The 19,067-nt window shown below is 37.3% G+C and overlaps 1 protein-coding gene across 1 annotated transcript in view; it reads left to right on the forward strand.

Annotated features, from left to right (window-relative positions):
* Nucleotides 1-19,067, forward strand: part of ARHGAP18 (Rho GTPase activating protein 18) — an 84,945-nt gene continuing 65,878 nt past the window's right edge. The window contains exon 1 of the mRNA XM_085217328.1: nt 1-63. Within this exon, the coding sequence (XP_085073454.1) occupies nt 20-63 (44 nt within the window). The 5' untranslated portion in view covers nt 1-19. The remainder of the gene's footprint in view (nt 64-19,067) is intronic.

Consider the following 19,067-nt stretch of genomic DNA (forward strand, 5'->3'; position numbering starts at 1 on the left):
GGGAAGGTGACCTGTGAGGATGGTGACGGTGGTGACGAAGTTGGTGCACTACCTGCATCTCAGGTACGGGTGACCGCCGGCTCTGTCCTAGAAAGTCGGGAGAGAAGGTGCGAGCGGGCGGGTGGAAGCGGGAGTCGCCTGTTCTCATTGGGATTTATCACGTTGTCGGTGCAATTTCTGCGTGAAGTGGGCAGGAAATGAGGAAACGCGCTGTCCCGGTGATATGCCACTTCGGTGGTGGTAATCAGAATTGTTCTCGTGTGCACAGATGCTTAAGCAGCTTCCGAAGACCTCACAGGAAAGATGAAGAAAGTGTAGCAGGAGGGCCTGTGGGCTAAGTCTGAAATCCTGTCTGTAAAAGCAGGGATACTTTTGTGCAGCACGTTGATGTCAAGTACACTGGCTCTGGGAATGGATTTAATTAGCTCAATGTTTGCCCAAGTTAGGAAAATGTTCCAATAAGTGAAAATAAATATTCCAATAAGTGGAGGGAAAAAAAACAAACAACAAAAAAACCCCACCAATTTTACTATAACTTTTTATCAGTGTAGTTTTAGTGTTTGTTCCTAGAATATAAGTGGTCTGTAGATGCTTTTAAACAGTTATTAAAATGATAACAATTTAGCATGGATTGTAGAGGCAGGTTTTGAACTCGTTTTTCCCAACAGGACAGTCAGCTGTTAAATCTATCTAACCTGTTCTGTAAGCCTAACTGAAACTATAGCTCCAATTTAATTGATCTGTAGATGTTTATGCTGTTGCTCCTTCTCTGGGCAAAAGCAGAAGGAGCTGGAGAATAAAAAATCGTTGCCTATTCTCCTATATCCTACCACCTCTCTTCTTTTCGTCAGCAGCATCTTGCTGTTGCTTCTGAACCACAGCTTTGTGGGTTTGGTTTGCTAATTAAACATCAGACAGAAAGAAGAGTGAATGAGAAATTGTGCAGTCAGAAGGGAGGATACAGCAAAACCATAGTTAGGTTCTTAAACCACTGGCAGCCTCCTACTGTTGAATGTTTTGTAGATATTGTGAGGAAGGATGCAGAGTTCATGAAAGTTTACCATACTTACAGGAGGCTTTTCCCTTATTGGATAAGAAATGTTTGGAAAACATGCACATCTAACAAATGGATGATAAATGGACAAGGGCACAATTTGATTATTCTAGTACTGACTGAAAGAACTGAATAAAATTGGGTTTAGATATTAAAAGTTCCAGACGATTAGCTTTTACAGGAGATGCAGAGCTATTGAAGGAATTGGGGACTTCAGTAAATGCAGTGTGCAAAGAAAATGAATTTTATCATGTTGAGTGAATGTGAGTTAGGTAAGTTTCCATCTGTCAAAGCTAAATAGGAGGATAAGTATTTTACTGAGTATCATTAAAGAGGTGAATAGCAGCAGTATCTGGAGGGGCGTAAACAAGCAAAAGATGTTCTTGGAAACAATACACATCAGTGGAGAGAGCTTGTATTTTCACTCAGAGCAGAACAGGAAAAGGTTCATTCAAATTGATCATCCGTAGTGAGTCTCAGGCTTAGAATGCAGCTTAATTCTAGCAGAACTGCATATTTTTCTCCATCCACATCACCAGATCATGACACACAGATCCTGGGTATTGCAGTCTGCTTGGTCAGGCACTGACAGTAGCTATTCAGCATTATATTGTCCTTTATTCTGTGCCTCCCTTAGTGAGTGGGCAGCAAGATAGCAACAAACTCTGAAAACTGCAGTGTAGAAAAGAGTGCATAGGCATGAAATTATCTGATGTTTCCATGAAATCATTATGAGCTGTGATTAAACCATTTTAGTACATTTCAAGTTAGCTATGAAATATAGTTTTCATTTACACGAGAATGGAAATCTCTTAACAGTGAGTTAGCAAAAAATTAAGCTCTGCTGGTGAGTTAAGAATTGATAGGCAGCTGGTGTGCTGGGAAAAGTGCTCGTCGTCAGCACTGTCCTTTTTTTCTGAGGAGTGCAGTGTACACATAAATGATAAGGTGCTAGGTCAGCTGTCCTCTTTTTAATCAGTGTAAATACTTTACCAGAAAGACCAGGTTTGTGAATTGGATTTTAAAGTTCTGCTGCTGTTAAGTGAATAAATGTTGTGCTAATATGTCACAAGGAAAAGATATTTGGATATGAAGGACCGTACTTAATAAGTTCAGAAGAATGCAACGTTTGACAAGATGAGAGCACACCAATAAAATAATACACTGGGCAGCCCAAACAGTTGTTACAATCAGTTCCTTAGGGAATCATAGTTAGGCTCTTAATTCAGTATTTACTAAAAAACAGATAATTAAAATCACTGTAGGACTTGCACAGTTAGAAGAAATTTGGGAATCAAATTAATATTTATTCTCTTTTAAGTTGAGATCATTTCCAAAAATAGGATTGCAAAGCTAAAGGAAGGGTATTATACCCTTGGTTACTATACAACTATTCTGAAAAATGCCCTTTCTGGAAATCAAAATTAAATAGACTGAAATAGAGTGCTCATACTTGTGAAAAGAAGTCATGTAGCAGTGCTTGGTCTCTCATACTTACTTTGACTCATTATCCATTTTAGAGGATGACTCTGTACCCAGTTAAGTCAACACAAATTTTTCATTCAGCTTGCCCATAAACTTCTGATTGGCTTCAGGCAGACAACAGCAGGCTCTCTGAATGGGAATGGATAAGCTGAATAAATGATTCTAAAAAATATTATGTTTATGAGCAAGAATGAGGTGTTTTTGAATAAATATATGTAGTTATCTCTACATGAAAAAAGATAGCACACCATGTGAAGGCATAACAGTGTACAAAAATGAGCTGAGCAGTGATTCCTGACAAGGAAAAGACTGACAAAGGGGACAGTGGCAGATAGAACAGCTCTGGAGCACAGTGCCAAGCACCACAAACTGAAGACAAAGAGACAGACCCATGAATGTAAGACATTCATCAGAGAGGAGTGAACATTCAGTGCTGCAAAGGATATTTCACAGTAAATTGTATTGCAGAAATTTGAATTGAAGTGCATTTATGTTAGGTACAGTTTCCACTTTAGAAAACGAGAACAATTAAGCTACACAGGCAAGGAAGAGCAGTACCAGGCCTGATGTACTGTTTTGGAAATGCTCTATTTGCTACAAACTTTTTAATCAGTTTTTTTTTATTATTATTATTTTTAATCTGCCTCAGAAAACAGCCACACAAAATACAGCAAGATGGTTAATTGAAATAGCAACAAGTAAAACATTATTTTCTTAGGAGTGGTCGTGAGACCCCGTGATACATGTAGGTTTTTGTATATCAGAAAAGTTGACCACTGAATAAAATAGTTCTTCTTGTCAGTGCTGTCAGTCTCATCTTCTTCCTTTTCTCTGATTGCAAAAGCTTTACGCTCACCAGGAGGTCTCATTGGGTTGTGCAGGGCTTTGATATCAGTATGGACTTAATTTGCTCCTTGAAAATCCGTGATCTGGGTCTATGTGTCTCAAGACGCAGCCAATGAACTGAACCTTGCCTGGGAACTTTTCTGGTGGGCCTGGAAAGTACTTCTGAAGGGACTCTGGGACAGTGTGCTGATAGGGTGTTCCTGCACCTTGTTTCCCTGTAAGGGACTGGCTGAGAAGGAGCAGAGGGGAGAGGGAGGATGAGGAATCACTGTGATTCTTCCTCCTGCTTAGAGATTGAGGTTGTAGTTGTTACAACTGGACCACTTTGTTCATCATCCATGCCGAGCATACCTAGACAAAGTGTTTCCCTGTGGAATGACTTTTTCAGAAATATCTTGCCCCTAATAGGCCATGATAGATATCCTAAAACTTCATTATTCTTAGTGTTTAGGAGTAGATTTCTACCTTTAAACACACAATTATCGGTGGAAAGTTTCTAGGTATTTCTTCTCATCCCAGATTTCTATGTTTGCGAGCACTCACAAACAGCAGTACTTAACAGCAATCCATCCTTGTTTCATAACTGCTTGTACTGATAGTTTTTTATTTTCCCATGTGATCATCCCATGCTTGAATCTTTCTTGATTATGAGTGACCACAGGGGAAACTAATTTTAATCAATGTCTGATCAATGACTCTGATAATATTGACGCTTTTCTATCCAGTCTGGCTACATGTGTCTTTTTTCTTGTTTTACAGTGCTGTGTCTCATGGCTATCTTATGACCAATTAATATCTCATATTTTAAACTGATGAGTGCTCTGACTTATGACTTAAAATCTAGTTATTATGTCTATTAAATACAACCACTTGTATTATTTTTCCCAATCATTCTATTCATCTTTTTTCCTGTAAAATAGGCTGGACTTTCTCTAAACTGATATTCCTAATTTCATGCTGTCAGCAAGTGTCGCATTCCTCTTTTTGTGCTAAAGTTATTAATGAAAATATTAAATAATAACATGGCTAGTGAGAAGGAACCTTGAGAAACTGTAATAGGAAGACTTCTCTTCATCAACTTGTCAACTCATTTTTCTGTATAGTATAACACTATCTTTTTTCAGCTAATTCTTTCCCCAGTTTATAAACATTCATTGCTCCCGCTCTCTTGTTAGAGTAACTGTGGATGCAGTTATGTTCCTTTTGTGGTACAATATCAAATGTACTATTGAAGTACATAAAGGTTAAATTAGTTGCATACCCCTCCTTAATCAATTAAGTTAATTTAATACTGAAATCTGTACTAATTTGGTAAAGCCACATTTGTTATACTTTACCCCATATTTCTATTTACCTCTGCATCTAAGAATATCCTTTCATTCAAAGTATTTTAAGAGACATGGACACTGTCAAGTACAGAGCAGCAGATGTAAAGTTACCAAGACCACAGTTTTTCTCTACTTGAGAATGTAAGCATAATATATATAATTCAGACAATGTGGCATCACATGAGCTGATATATATATATGTGATGTGTATTTATATATATACATATATATATATTACTTCTGAATTTCCCTTTTCATAGGTGAGTTGTTTCAGTATTTAGGGCAGATTAACCATTCTGCTTGGCTTCATTTTACCAAACTTAAAGCTTCGCTTCAGGATTGAATGTAATTTGGTGTTATTCAGAAAATTCATTTGTTTTTGAGGTGCCTGTGCCAACTCTATTTTTAACTGCATCTCTATTCTGAATAACATCTTCACTGTAATTTCAGTTCTTTTTTGTCTATGCTGTCAAAGAGTAGAATCCATTTGTTGTAATTTACATTGGTGAGTCTCAGGGCCTGTCAGCTGTCAGGTCTCAGATTGACTTTTGACAGTTCTCATTTTATTCCTATGTTTTTTGGCCTCTAGGACAGAGCTTTCTTATTCTCTCTCCTCTTTTTCTTGTAGGATTTTTGCTTATACCAAATATAGCGCTTAGATAAATCCATTTCTTTTTCCAATTGAAGATGCTGCACACTTGTCAGTTGTCTTTATGAAGTTGCCACCTGTTTTTCCTTGGAGGATACTGAGTGTATGAGAATCCCACAGTGAAGCCGTAGAACAGAGGACTCAAGGTCTTAGACTTAGACATCACCAGTGTGTAAGCAGTAAATCTCATTTTTGTTTCAAAGTGACATAGGATATAAAAGGCATGTGCTCAGGAAAATGCTGCATTAGTAAAGGCATACTGTTTCAAGTAGTTAATTCCACTCATTTTGACTAAAGAGGATTACAGAGGATGTATCAGCTCTGCGAAGATCTCAGTCTCATCACACATTTGACTCAAAAAGGTGGTATTTGTTTTATTGGCTATCTTGGAATAACTTAAACTACTTTCTAACCAATATACGACAGTTGGCAGAAAACTCTGAAACTGAGGTAGGAGTGCCCATCCAGCTGTTTTTATTCAATTAAACTCGTATGATATGGTGGTGAGTCTCATGTATTTGTAGGACAGCTCTGACTAAAGGCTGCTACCACTTTTTTTTTGTTTGTGTTTTGTTTTTGCCCTTTCAGTTGTGTGCAGTGCCTCTTAGAATCTATACAAAAGTGGGAGGATTCTCAGAGCTCAGAAAACCCTATTTCAGTTTTTCACCAGGCATGCCAGGTGCTGTAAGAAGGCAAACAGATGCTGTTGCTCCTGCTCCTGTGGCAGGATTCTCCCATCAAGGGGAATGAGGCTCATCACAGACTGCTAAGAAATAAAGCAGTAATAACTCTGCTAGACATCTACACCATTATTCCTTCTTTCTCAAATATTTATTTCTTCTAATCTTTATCAACTTACCCTCATAGCCACAGCATCATCAGCAAAACTGGCTGAATAGATGAAAAGCCACGTTCTTTTTTTTGTTGTTGTTCTACTGCAACAGTTATTGTTAGAATCATTGCAAACTTGATTCCTATCATGTTCAAATTATAATTTCCTATCAGATTTAGTACTTTGAAAACCTGTACTTCTTAAACCATCTTCATACTCTCCAGTCTAAAGAAGAAACCAATGTGGCCATTGGCATCCATCATCATGAAGGAATCATTAAGTGTCACTTAAATAATTTTTCTGTCTGCAGAAAAAGGATCAAAATGACACCAGGGGTGTAAAGCACGAGAGGTAAATACATCTGTAGAAAATCCAGCCAAGAAAACAATGCAGGCAAGTATGTTTTACTGGCTAAAAGCCAACAATCCATAACACCTCTTAGCCACTGTGCTTCCCACTGGGTGGTGGGAACTCGAATAATTATCAGATGGAGTAACTTGAGTCATTTTAAGACAAGGGATGTTATAGCAAGAAGTTGTTGACTTTGTACAAACAAACAAAACAAAAACAACAAACCCTGTAAATAGTTGGAGTTCAAAATATTTCTTGCCACAGAGTAGTGGCAAGACATGAGAGGATATAAATGCATGCTAATTAAAAACATATAATAGAATACAGGTAAAAACAAGTGACAAGAATGACATTTGGAGGCAAGCTCAACTCGAAGATGTCCAGCAAAATGGAAGTTGTTGTGGGTATTCAATAAATTTAGCAGTGTTAAGAACAGAGGTACTCATACTTCATATTCTCATAAAATAAGCTTAAAATTGAGACAAATACAATTTATGGAACTAAAAATTCTGCTTGTTTCTTCCTTCTAGCCATTCTAGGCAGGAGAATGGTCATTTTAATTAATTAATTTATTGGTTCTGTTCTGTTTAATAATGTTTTCAAAGTAAAAATATTATCAGGTGCTGGAGCAGGTTGTTTCCTTGATTCCAGATCAGGTGATCAGAAGAATTTACTGACAGCATGGACATTACTGTAATTCTTGCATCAAAACCAAGGAGTTACCCACTGTTGAAATGCGTGTGCATGTACATACACAAGATACTGAGACCCAGACCTGCTTGCCCTTGCTCACACGTACATTTTTCTTCATTCCTTTTCTGTGCCTCAGGCAGAAATTAGAGGACAGTCCCTCCTCCTTTTCACAGGTGCAAAGCAATCCCTATGGCCAATTCTATAGCAGTACCTAATTCTTTAATTTTTGTCCAGAAAAAAGAAATTTCTGAAGATGACTTATGCAAGATTGAATGTCAGAATCTACCCGTAAATATTAAAGTAGTTAGAGACATATCCTGAACGTTATCTGTAGGTGGTTGGCATTGTAATTGCACAGAGCAGTTCGGGGAAGGACTGACACCCTGCCATTTTAAAGAATGCAGTATTTCATTACTTCAGTAACTCTTCTATAATACTTTTGTTCGGACACAAAAGGGAACAAAGTTGTATGTACAAGCAGTGTTCAGTGGGAAGAAGGAGAGACACCTGAATGTGAATTCTAAACCAAAACTAACACAGTAAGAGTAGCAATGTACCTCTTCTGTTCTCTTTGGCTTTCTGTTATATAAAACACATTTAACAGTTGTTAAGGAGTAATGAAAGTTCAACAGTTGTTGTGAATAGGAAATATACTTTCTAAAGAGCAAAAAATGTGCATTATTTTGTACTTCACGTTCCTTGCAGTTTCCTCAGTGAGGAACAGTGAAGCCATTGACTCCTGCATGCAGACATCCACTGTGTTCCCGGTTGTTCAGATGTGCAAATACATGTACAGAAAACATTTAAAGTTGTGGTAACGTCCTCATAAACAGGAGATAAATGTATTTGGGAGACATTTATGGTTTGTCATAGATGATGGAATCTCTGCCACGTAAGCAAGATGTGGGATCTTCTCCCGTGTCTTACTGGTATGGAATTATAGTGAAGCATAGGTACTGGAGAAGAGCTGGTCTCCCATAAATCTTTCCTAAAGGAAATTTTAATTTTGTTTAAAAACTTTTGTTTTTTTCTGCTTTTCAGCAGGGAAGTATATGGTGCCATATTAGGTGGCCAACACTTGCAACAGTTTAATCTCTTAGAAAAGTACTACATTTTGCTACTACAACAGTAAATGCAGTTAGATCTAGGCATAATGACAACAGATTCCATAGCCAGAGAAAAGCACATTATTTCTATGAATTAGAGACCCAGAACTGATTTGTACTTACATATATGAGAGAGAAAGATTTAGATCTCCAGTAATCTTTAAAGACTGCCATCTGCCTCTAGGCAAATGTCAGAAGTAAACTTAATTTGGATAAAAACCTGCTGTGGGTAGTTAATTCAGTTAAGAGATCAATTTCTAATAAAATTTAAGGATTGGGCTGTGTGATAACCTTTTGAATTACGTGCAGAAGAAAATTTGTCCTTAGCTTTTGTTCTCCACAGCAGCAGTGTACTGTCTGCTGTGTGACATGCCCAGTGTTGTCAGTAACAACTGGGAGAAACAAAATTGGAAGAATACAGAGATGACCACTGCCATAACTAGTTATTGAATGGCACTCATCAAAATGTAGATAATAAGTACACTAGAACATATCTTTGTTAAAAGTGATATAGGGTAAGGAGTTACTTATGAGCAATCATTGGAAAAACATTGGAAAGCATGTATGAGCACTTTCTACATCTGGGATCTGGGAAGACTTTCAGTGTTATGGGATGAAATGAGGGCAGAACAGATATGTTTGTGTAAATGTCAGTTTGAAGTGTCTTTCAGAACTTCAAGAGCAGTTCGCAGGTAGAGAACTCCCTTGTATATGCTGAATCCCTTCTGCAATCTGCGCTGTTGGTAATTTCCATTGTACTTTTTCACTTGGCAAGGTACAAGGTCAATTTCAGTTTACTAAAGGGGAAATAAATCCTGATGACCTGTATAGAATAGATTTCAGTGCTGCATGGGGTATTATGTTTTTTTCAAGATGCCTTTACAGCCAATGCAGAGACACCATATTAATGTTTTTGGCTTCATGTTGCTGTCCATCTAAGGCTTTACCTCAGGTTTGTAAATCCTGCACGACATTTTTACTAAAGGAAACTTCTATTAGTGCTTATGTGCTACGATTAGGATGACTAAAATTATGTAATCCCTTATTTTGGACTATTGGCATCATGCTGCCATCTGACAACAGCCGTTTTTTCTTTATATTAATTTAAAAATTCTGGTAGAATACTGCTGTGCTACTGCAAGATCAGTGCTTCCAATAGTATTTCATACTTCCATAAATGTGCATGTTTATTGCAATAAAACCTTTTTTAATATATAACCATATTATGTATAGCATAGTTTATTTTCAGCAAAGTAAGTACCCAAAGTACCAACCAATGTTTTTCACCAATTTAAATATATATATAGTTAGGAGTAAATGAGATGGCAGAATTCAAAACTTGTCATGAGTGGGGAAAAAAATCCCCACACAAAACAACAGAAATTTGGCACATATTGGGAGGGGGGGGAACACTGCATGTCATGACATTGTAATTCGCACTGTTGGTGGTAGGCCGTGCTAGAAGCTAGCAGGGTTCTGAAGCTTCTGAAGGTAGAAGATCCTGTGGTGTGACTGGACAGCGGTTGCCAACATCTCTGCATTTCCTGCCAGGTGCCAATTTCCTGCCACTGGGCTGTGTTTGCCTCTGGTACTCCCTGAGGTTTACATTGCTGGGATACTTAGGTGAAGGCTGAAGTTAAACTGATCTGTGTTAGTGAGGACACTGAATCTTGGGATAGATTACCAGTGATTTTACTGGTGTCTACTGTAACACTTATATCTTAAATACATCCGGTATTGGTGATTTAAAAAAAAAAAAAAAAAAATTGCTAGATGACAAATTATTTATTGAAAACAAAAGATGGAATATTTGTAATGTTAAAATGTAGTGTATAAATTAACTCTCAGTAGTAGCATTTTTTAAAAAAAATCTCTTTTTGAGTCAGTGGTGCACAGAAGAGTGATTGGTGTTAGTTGTAAGAGAATATTGCCTGAAGATCCTATCCCTCTTTATGGATGCTTTTTGAGTTTAGCTTGGGAACACAATAAAGTGTAGGCATGGATAGAGGTGAGAAAATAAAAGCCATATTTCAGATCAGGCAGATAATATTGTATCTCTCAAGAACAGAATCTCAAAACTGAAAGAAACTCTAAAATACTTAATTATAGTTTCAGGTGAAGTCCTTAAAAGTCTAAGTAGGGATGGACATATTGACAGGGAGCGATGAAGGTGACGAAGGGCACCGTTTAGTGTTCACAGTTACCCAGCACTCTGTATTAGTGCTAAGGACATTATTCCCACTAAGACTAAGGATTATGTCAGTGTCAATTTGAGAACTATTCTGCTTTGATTAAGATAATTAATTTGAAAAATCGTATTATTGACAGCAGAAATGACCAAAGTCATTTCTGAATATCCAGTGGCAGGACTCCCAGCTTGAAGGAAATGGGAACATGGCCAAGCACTCACCAGATCACCTGCCCAGTAACTGCTCTGAGAAGTGAAAAAACACAAGGTATTTCTAACACCAGGACTGAAAATACGAATGGTCTTACTCTGCTGTCTGCTCTTTCACAGCATATACATGCTAGAAAAGCAGAATTCTTCATGTTTGAACACAGTGATCTCCATGGCTGGAACAAGACATGGATCAAATAGGCAGAGGCTGGACTTCTCATTCATTACTAGTATTGTGCTCCTGAGACTATGCAAACACAAGTTGATAATTTAGTGGATCTTTGGACACGCTCTGGTAATAGTCATGCTAAGGTTGTTAGCCCAGCAAATCACTGGGTTCTGCTTGCTCCTTCTTATTAGCTGCCTCCAGTAATGAGACTGTGTGTGCAAATATGAATGACTGGAGCAAAATTCAAATATTACAAGCTCTAATATATAGAATTAAATATTACAGGCACTTTTATGACACTGAACAGTGTATAAATACTGGTCAAATTTTTAGAGATAAAATGGAAGAAAACAAGATATGCAATACTCTGCTTAGAATAAAGTCCTGTTGTATGAAATGTATTTAATACTATCTTTAAACAGGTGAGTTCTTGTAAGTATTCTCAAGAGAGTTTCCTTCATTTGTTCTATCTGCTCTAGTTTAGTCTGAAGGATATACAGTTTATTTGAAGTACAGCTGGAAGCCGAGTATGTACTGTCTCTAACATAACCCCAGAGCCAAACAGTCAATGGGACAGTTGGTGTGCATCACCACAAGAAGCTCTGGGGATGTGTTCAAACTTGATTTTCATGAAAGATGTGGGGATTGATATATACTGACATTACACATTGATAATAGATTTTTTTTTTTTCCTAGAAAGTCTTCAATAGAGAGGAATTCTTAATATTTCTACATTTTACTCTTTCAAAAGTTATTTGGCAGTTGTAATTGTTTAACTCAAAATATCACTCTCAAATTTGGAGTGATGCAAAGGACATCCTTTCTTGCTTTTTTTTGTCCATTGACATTTTTTATATTTACATTTCCAAACAGGGCTTAAATACAACAGTTTCACCTGACTCAAACGCTGCATTAAAATTTAAATACAGGTTTACTTTGCTAATACATAATTCACTGAATAAAGATAGCACTGAACATCCCCTGTGAGCTAAAAACTTGGCTTGCAATTGAGAAAAGGGTCTGTGTTCTGCAGATAAGTGTACCATCAATGTTATTCTGTGTTTAAAATGCTTCAGCTACAACGGCTGGAATTGAAGAATTGCTTCATCTCGGGAGCAGGCCAAACTGCACATGTCAGGATTCAGACTGGGAGCTGAATTCCTGGAGTTTTTTGTGACCAAAGCAGATTAAATGTGATCTAAATTTCCTTGAACGGAAATGCTTTAAAATCTGATGAGAAAATTCTATCCTTGATAAGTTTAAGTAATTCACTCATTGTTAAAAAGAATGTGTTCCTTAAAACAAACAAACAACAACAACAAATCAAATATTAAATCAAGTTCAATTTTAAATAATGCAATATCATAAAGATTTTTTTTTTTTTACTACTATGATATATACTGCATCATAACTTGTACTTTTTGTTGCTCATACACATTTACACTACTTTCATTGCTGCAAGGAACTAGAATCATTTTTATTTATAGACTATGTGAACGCTATACTGTCCAGTAGCTGTACTGGATTGGGCTAAAAATCCATCAGCATGGTGTCCTATTAGTACTTACTACTTCCTATACAGAGTTGTAAAGCAGTGTTAGCACACAGTGCTTTTGCCAGCTTGCAGCCATATGCTGCCAGGCAGATCCTGAGCCAGATTTCTTCCTAGAGGTTTGGTAATATTTCATAGATCGATTTTTCCACTACCATCTCTGGTCTCACTTCAGACCCCTGCAAGCTTTTAGCCTACACAGCATCCTGTGACAAGCCTAATGACACTTCTTGGGAAATGCCACCACCTTCTGTCTGTTTGGGATCTGTTTTTTCATCTTGGTTATAATTAATACCCCTTAGTTCTTGCACTTTGAAACACAGTGAATAGTCCACTGGGATAATAATTTTTTTCCCCTTCAAGTTTTGTATCTTACTTGCTTAAGGTCTCGGCTTCATCTGCTGACTGCCTTTCCCGTCTTTTATTTTTATTTGGTGCTGTAATTACAGTAGCCAATAGAAAAACTGCTAGGATTACCTGTACGAGCCCTGAGTAAGAAAAGATATTCAATATAATTTAAATATTAATATTGCTTATCATAAACACAGCTTCCATTATGTTGTTTTTTTTTTTTTTAGTCGCTGGGAGCAATCATCCTGTTAGCAGCAGCTGTGGTCTGAATGTGTGATTTAGACTAATACTTATTTTATTATTAGCATGCATAGTTTACTTGTAAGAGACTGTTATGATGGAAGAGTTTGGCATGTATTTGTGGCTTAAAAGACTTTCTGACGTGCATAAAGTACAGTACAGAAAATGCCACTGTTAGATTTGTAACTATATTCCTAGTGTTCCTATGTATTATCTGTGTTGCTATCAAAGAATAGTACATAAATGTTTATTTCAACATTACTGCACTTTCCATCCCAAACTGTGAGTAGCACAAAGTGCAAAGCACATACTAAGGCTTTATGTTTTGACATTTGGGTCCTTGCAAGGCAGTTGCAACAAAGTTTCATTTTAAAGCATCAGCCTTGCTTTTCATGAAGGTAATTTTCTGCAGTCAAACCAATGAGAAATTATGTTGGCTTAAATTGTTACAATATTCTGAACAGAGCAGCTCAATGCAGTGAACTCCAGTGACTCCAAAGCAGTTTGAAGCCTGGAGAGGCTGGCATTCCCAGTTCAGGATACAGTAACCCCTAAGTTACTCCCATTTCACAGCTTGTTGGCGACTAACAAATTATGTCATTTGATAAACCAGAGTTCTATTTTCACTCCTGTAACAAGTACTTCAGGCAGCACTTAGCACTTTTAAGATTGTTACGGCTATATTCTCTAATAGCTTACAGCACACATTATACATTGTGCGGATTCTTTGTGAGAGCTTCTCCCTGGATTACTGTAATGAAATGCACTTTGCATAGATAATATTGCAGAACCCGATGTTTCCACAAATAGATTGCTCTCAAACTGGGGCTATGAAAAGGAAATAATCTTCAGCTTGAAATCTGTTCACAAGCAACAATAATCTTGTGTAGCAATTTTGTATTTTTAGTGATGCCCCAAAGCGATTGGAGAGAAGAAAAGAAACATCAAAAGAATGATTTTGGTAGATGTGCAGCTTTTTCCCCTTAACTTTTTATTCATAGTGACACACATTTGAAGATCTGATCAGGAGTCCAGAAGAAGTGCAGAGACATGTAGCCTCTGGGCTGACCCTTTGGTAAAACTGAAAATGATGCAAATCTGAAGGTTCAGTGGCTGAAGAGTAATTTTCAGAAATTCTGTGGATGATTTCTGGGCTTCTGTGCTCTTGAAAACCAGCCTATATCAGTGAGAAATGTGATTTTTTTTTTTTTTTTTTTTTTTTTTTTTCCAATAGCTGTATTAGTTGAAGCCCTACTGCAGACACAGTAGAACATCATTTTGGATTGGTACCTAAATACTTTTTTGGACATTAAATTAGTTATAAATACTTTTATACTGCTAAAACCTCATCTACACCAGGGCCTGCTTTTTTTTTCTTTACCAGTTCTGGAAGAGTGAAACAGGCATAATTAAAGTATAGAAGGACCAAGTGAGAAAGCATCTTTCAGTTAATACCTTTGGGAAGTGCTCCAAAATTGGGTACTGCTATGATGAGTCTGAGCAGGAAATTTCTTCCTGAGCATGAAGATGAGAGGGAGCCAAACCTTGCTAATCCTGTCATTACAGTGGAGGCATCAGGGAAGAATAGCAAGCAAATCTTTACAGTTTCACATTCTGTTCCTTCCTCTCTCCTGGTTTTTTTTTGTTTTGTTTTGTTTTGTTTTGTTTTGTTTTTTTTGTTTTTGTTTTTAACCCGGGGAAAGGAAGGTCCCAAATTTGATCATATCACTGTTTTGTAAAATATCTATATAATGCAAAGAATGATATTTAAATAAAATGGAGATCTAACATAAAAAGTCAAAAGCAAAGTTGGAACTTACTTGATTGTCCTAAAGTTATCCCCAGTAAACAAGGAAAAGGCAGTTTAAACATGACAAATGTTTTATAAACTCAAAGAAAGAAAGTAATTCATCCCACAAGTATGAAGTCTGTCCCCAGATGAGAATTCACAAGCCTGAAGATATGGAGGGCCATCCGGCTCCAGTGCAGCCAGTGCTGCTCTTGAGAGGATGAAGGAAGGGCACTGAGGTCCTGTTGGGAGCCAGCTTAAAGTCTTCCTGAACAAATGTTGCAGCAGATAATGCCAGGGGGAGGATGAGACTCTCCTACAGCAGATGATTATATGTCTGCATGTACAGTCATCGGCTTAGAGAAAACATTTGGACAGTATGCGAGCCTGCAAGCCTTGCTTGTTTGTCTGTCACATGTGCTGTTTTTGCCATGTTTCTGATTAATTCTTTACCCCTGTACCTTGTCCTCTTAAATCTAGATGATATGCGACAGCACAGAGAGATGCAAAACACAAACAATATGAGTAGTGATGAGTATTACTCCAATCTGCTGAGCTGACATGAATGAAATTTTGTGATACTTGTTAATGCTGCTATTACAATTCTGAGCAACTTGCAGACTGTCGTGGAGCAGAGATGCATCCACGGTGTGGGATTTTTGCACGTCAGCCAGCAGGTGGCAACTGGAGAGACACTCCTGCAGGTGGCTGTCCCCACGTGTGCTTCTGTAAAACATTCCCATGTGTTACTAAATGAAATAGCTACATTCTCTCAAGAGCGGCAAAGCTGAGGGCATGAGAAGTATCTCTGTAAGTAATGCATTCTGCAAATGTCATTGTCACATGCATGCTCACATACAGGACGAATCTCTTTTTGTTGAGGATTTATGAACCCCTAGCCTCCTAAAATTATTGAAAATGCTTACTTGCTAAAATACAATTTTAAAGATTGTAAAAAAAAAAAAAAAAAAAAAAAAAAAAAAAAAGTAGTTTTGAAACAGATAAAGGCGTTTTTGCAGCCAGCTTACTCTTACTAGAGACTGTTAATCTGCCAAGCATCCAGCAGCAATGTGGGTGCCTGCGGGCTCAGCCCCATGCTCTGGTGGCAGCTGTGCCCCAGGTGTGCATTCCCCTGTGCTGACTGTGTGGTGTATCCCCTGACAGGCAGCACATACCCCTGACATGCTGTGCTCTGCTGGTTTGGTTTTGTTTGTGGTTGGATGCTTTTTTTTTTTTTTTTTTTTGGCAGACATATGGTGAACACTACTGTATATTATGAGAGTTATTAAATAGCAAGATTCTGTATTGATTTAAATCAAAGTAAATCTGACTGCTATTTCACAAATACCACTTTTTGTGAATGTTTTCAAGTGAACTGTAAATGTTATGTTTTTCCTGCAGAAACTACACACGTTATATCCTGTCATAGACAAACTTTCAAGGTTAGCCTTCTGTAACAACAGCTATTGCTTCCAAAGTACACAGCACTGGTAGCGTATTCTTGCCTTGTGTTTCTGCAGATCCATCCAAACTTCATGGTAAAGCTCAGTCTGTCACAATCTCTGCAGCCAGGTGTGAGATTAGCCACAACAAATGATTTCCTAAATTTAGTCAACAGTGAACGTCACAAATGTACTCTTTGAGGACTGTGGCCATAGAGGCTATGGATGTGATGACCGGTAAAATGACTTGTGACACATATGTGGCTATGCATCAGCCTAAAAATATTTATGGACTGTTAAGTTATTGTTTGGTGCATATGCATAGGTATAGCTATAACATTGCTTTGAGTTTTTATTTTTCTTTCTTTATGACTGATTTTTTTTTTTTTTTTCAGCTTTTGCATGGACTGCTTTCAATCACAAAGAACCAAATCAGCGCTCAAACATTTATTTCTTGTTAAAATTTCTTGCACAGGTGTTCATGTGTTTACATCAATTTTCTTTGTATTTGTTCTGCATGGAGTTATGTTTTGAATACTTATGAAGGACAAACGAAAAGCATCAGGAAAATATCAGAAACAAATAATCGCTTTTATTCTTACAGTTTATGTTTACAAATTTCTTTGCACAAAATTTGGCCAGTCCTTGTTACAACAAAGCTATTGGGAAAGGCAAGTGATTTCTAAACACAGATGTCCTATCCTTTAATTCAAAATCAAAAGTGCTATGCGTTGCTGTTAAAGATGGTTTATGCAAAAGCTATCATAAAAATAACAGAAACAAGCCTGGGAAGCTGATTTAAAAAAAAAAAAAAGCTGCAGCAAGCAAGAATATGGGTATATTCTTACTCCCTTCTGGTTCTACCTCGGACTCTTACAGATACAGTTTTAAGAGGTGTCCCATTAACATCATATTTCTCAAACTGTAGTTAGGACTTCATATACAGCTGAAGTGTGGTGCCCTTTTAAAATTTAGTTAAATTTCTGGAAAATGCAGTTCTGAGTTGATGTAAACCATTTTTTTTAAATTCATGTTGCATTCAGAAGACTGTTTTGAATTCGGAGTAGTAAAAATAATACACTGCTTGCATTATTCCATAGATAGTGTGGCTGAATTTGATTTCACTGTGTAAAACAAGGGAGAGGGAAGGGTTTTAAAAATTGTGATTATTTGTTTTGGGTGCAAAAAGAATTATGCAAAATGAGTATTATTATTTTTTTTTTCATTTCAATAAGGAAGAACTAAAAATACTTTGCTCTATGTTAACATTTTACTGGGCACCTTCTAGTTCAAAAGCCTTTGCAGAATAAGGTTTTCTTTTAAGCAGCTGATGACTCAGGCGATTATTTCCTTCGTTGTTCTGAGGGGTTTGTTGTCAGCTAGCAGCCACATTTCTGGGTAGCTCTGGTTTATTTCCTTTTTTTTTTTTCTTTTTTTTTCCCTTCATTTTCATGAGCTTTTCTTACTAAACAGAAAAAAAAAGAAGAAAACTTCTCTGGCACTGCTGTTGTATGTTTTGCTTCACCAGATGTTTCTGTGCTGCAGATTCAGCTGTGATGAATTCCGCAGACAGCAGCAAAATTAGAAGGATAATGAGAGGAAGAGCATGGAGTCAAAAAGTAGGCTGACGTAGAGGACATGTGCATGAGAGAACTTGGCTTCAGTTTCTCAGCCAGATGTAGAGTGAAAAAACTGTCCCAGCCCACGCTGCATCGTGGCCTGAAATGGTTTAGGGAAGTAACTGACACAGACTATGATGCTGAGTGAGGCACAGCCTGGGTTTTAACACAGCAAATCATTCTGTGGTTTACAGGTTTTGTTTTCAGGATGTGGCTTTCACTTGCTGCCACCATCTCTGTTTCACTTGGTGAAGCTTGTGGGCTGGTCAGTTTGTTCAATTACACTAAAGTGCAGGATATAACAGTGTGAACTTGACTGCAAGAACAAGAGAGTTGGAGTTATGGGTTATGAGAAGTTTCTCTACTCCTCTGTCCCCAGTGGGTTTAATGTCACACTGTCCAAGAGAATAAAATCAGGGTTTCTGGCATTCATATGACAGTAACCTCATGACAAAAGGTTAGCAGGTATCCCTAACGAGACCTTTCAGAATGAGCTTTCTATGCATGCTTTGATGTGCAAACTGTTCAAACTGCATCATCCACAGCTGTGTTGAAAGCTATGATAGGAGAAATGTAAGCATGAGTGTCAAAGCCATGAGAAGGGCAAATGTTCACCACAACAAAGTGTTTGTGATAGTGTACAGTTGTTCTACGGAGTTCAAGACTCTTATGCTCAGGAAGATTGATTCGAATTGGAACAGATGTAAAAAAATAAAAAAAAAAAAAAAAAAAAAAGATAAGAAAGATGGATAATGAAAGGTCTCTGGCAGAATAGTGAGCATGTAGTGTATTTAACCCAGAAAAACTTTTTGAAGAGTTATAGAGTTGCTTCACACAAATATAAGAAAGGATTGATCAGGAACATTGGATGCCGTGCTCTGGAGTTCTATATTTATTTCATTTTCATACAGTAGGATAGTATATCTGCCTCTAAGACACTGAGAGAGAATTAAGAAAGACTAAGACAAATTTATTTTAAAAATACACTCTTTTTACAATTAGAGGCATGTGAAGTAATAGTATAAAAAACTAAAATTGTATCAAAACTAGCTCAAAATAAACAAGGCATTCAGAGTTGCCAGTGAAAAAACCTTTACCACCCCCTCCCCCCCCCAGTTAATGCTAATTTTCCAAAAGCAGTGTAAAACTTCAGGTGTAGTATT

The sequence above is a fragment of the Meleagris gallopavo genome, chromosome 2 (genome assembly GCF_905368555.1).
Source record: "Meleagris gallopavo chromosome 2, MGAL_WU_HG_1.1, whole genome shotgun sequence".
NCBI classification, from domain to species: domain Eukaryota; kingdom Metazoa; phylum Chordata; class Aves; order Galliformes; family Phasianidae; genus Meleagris; species Meleagris gallopavo.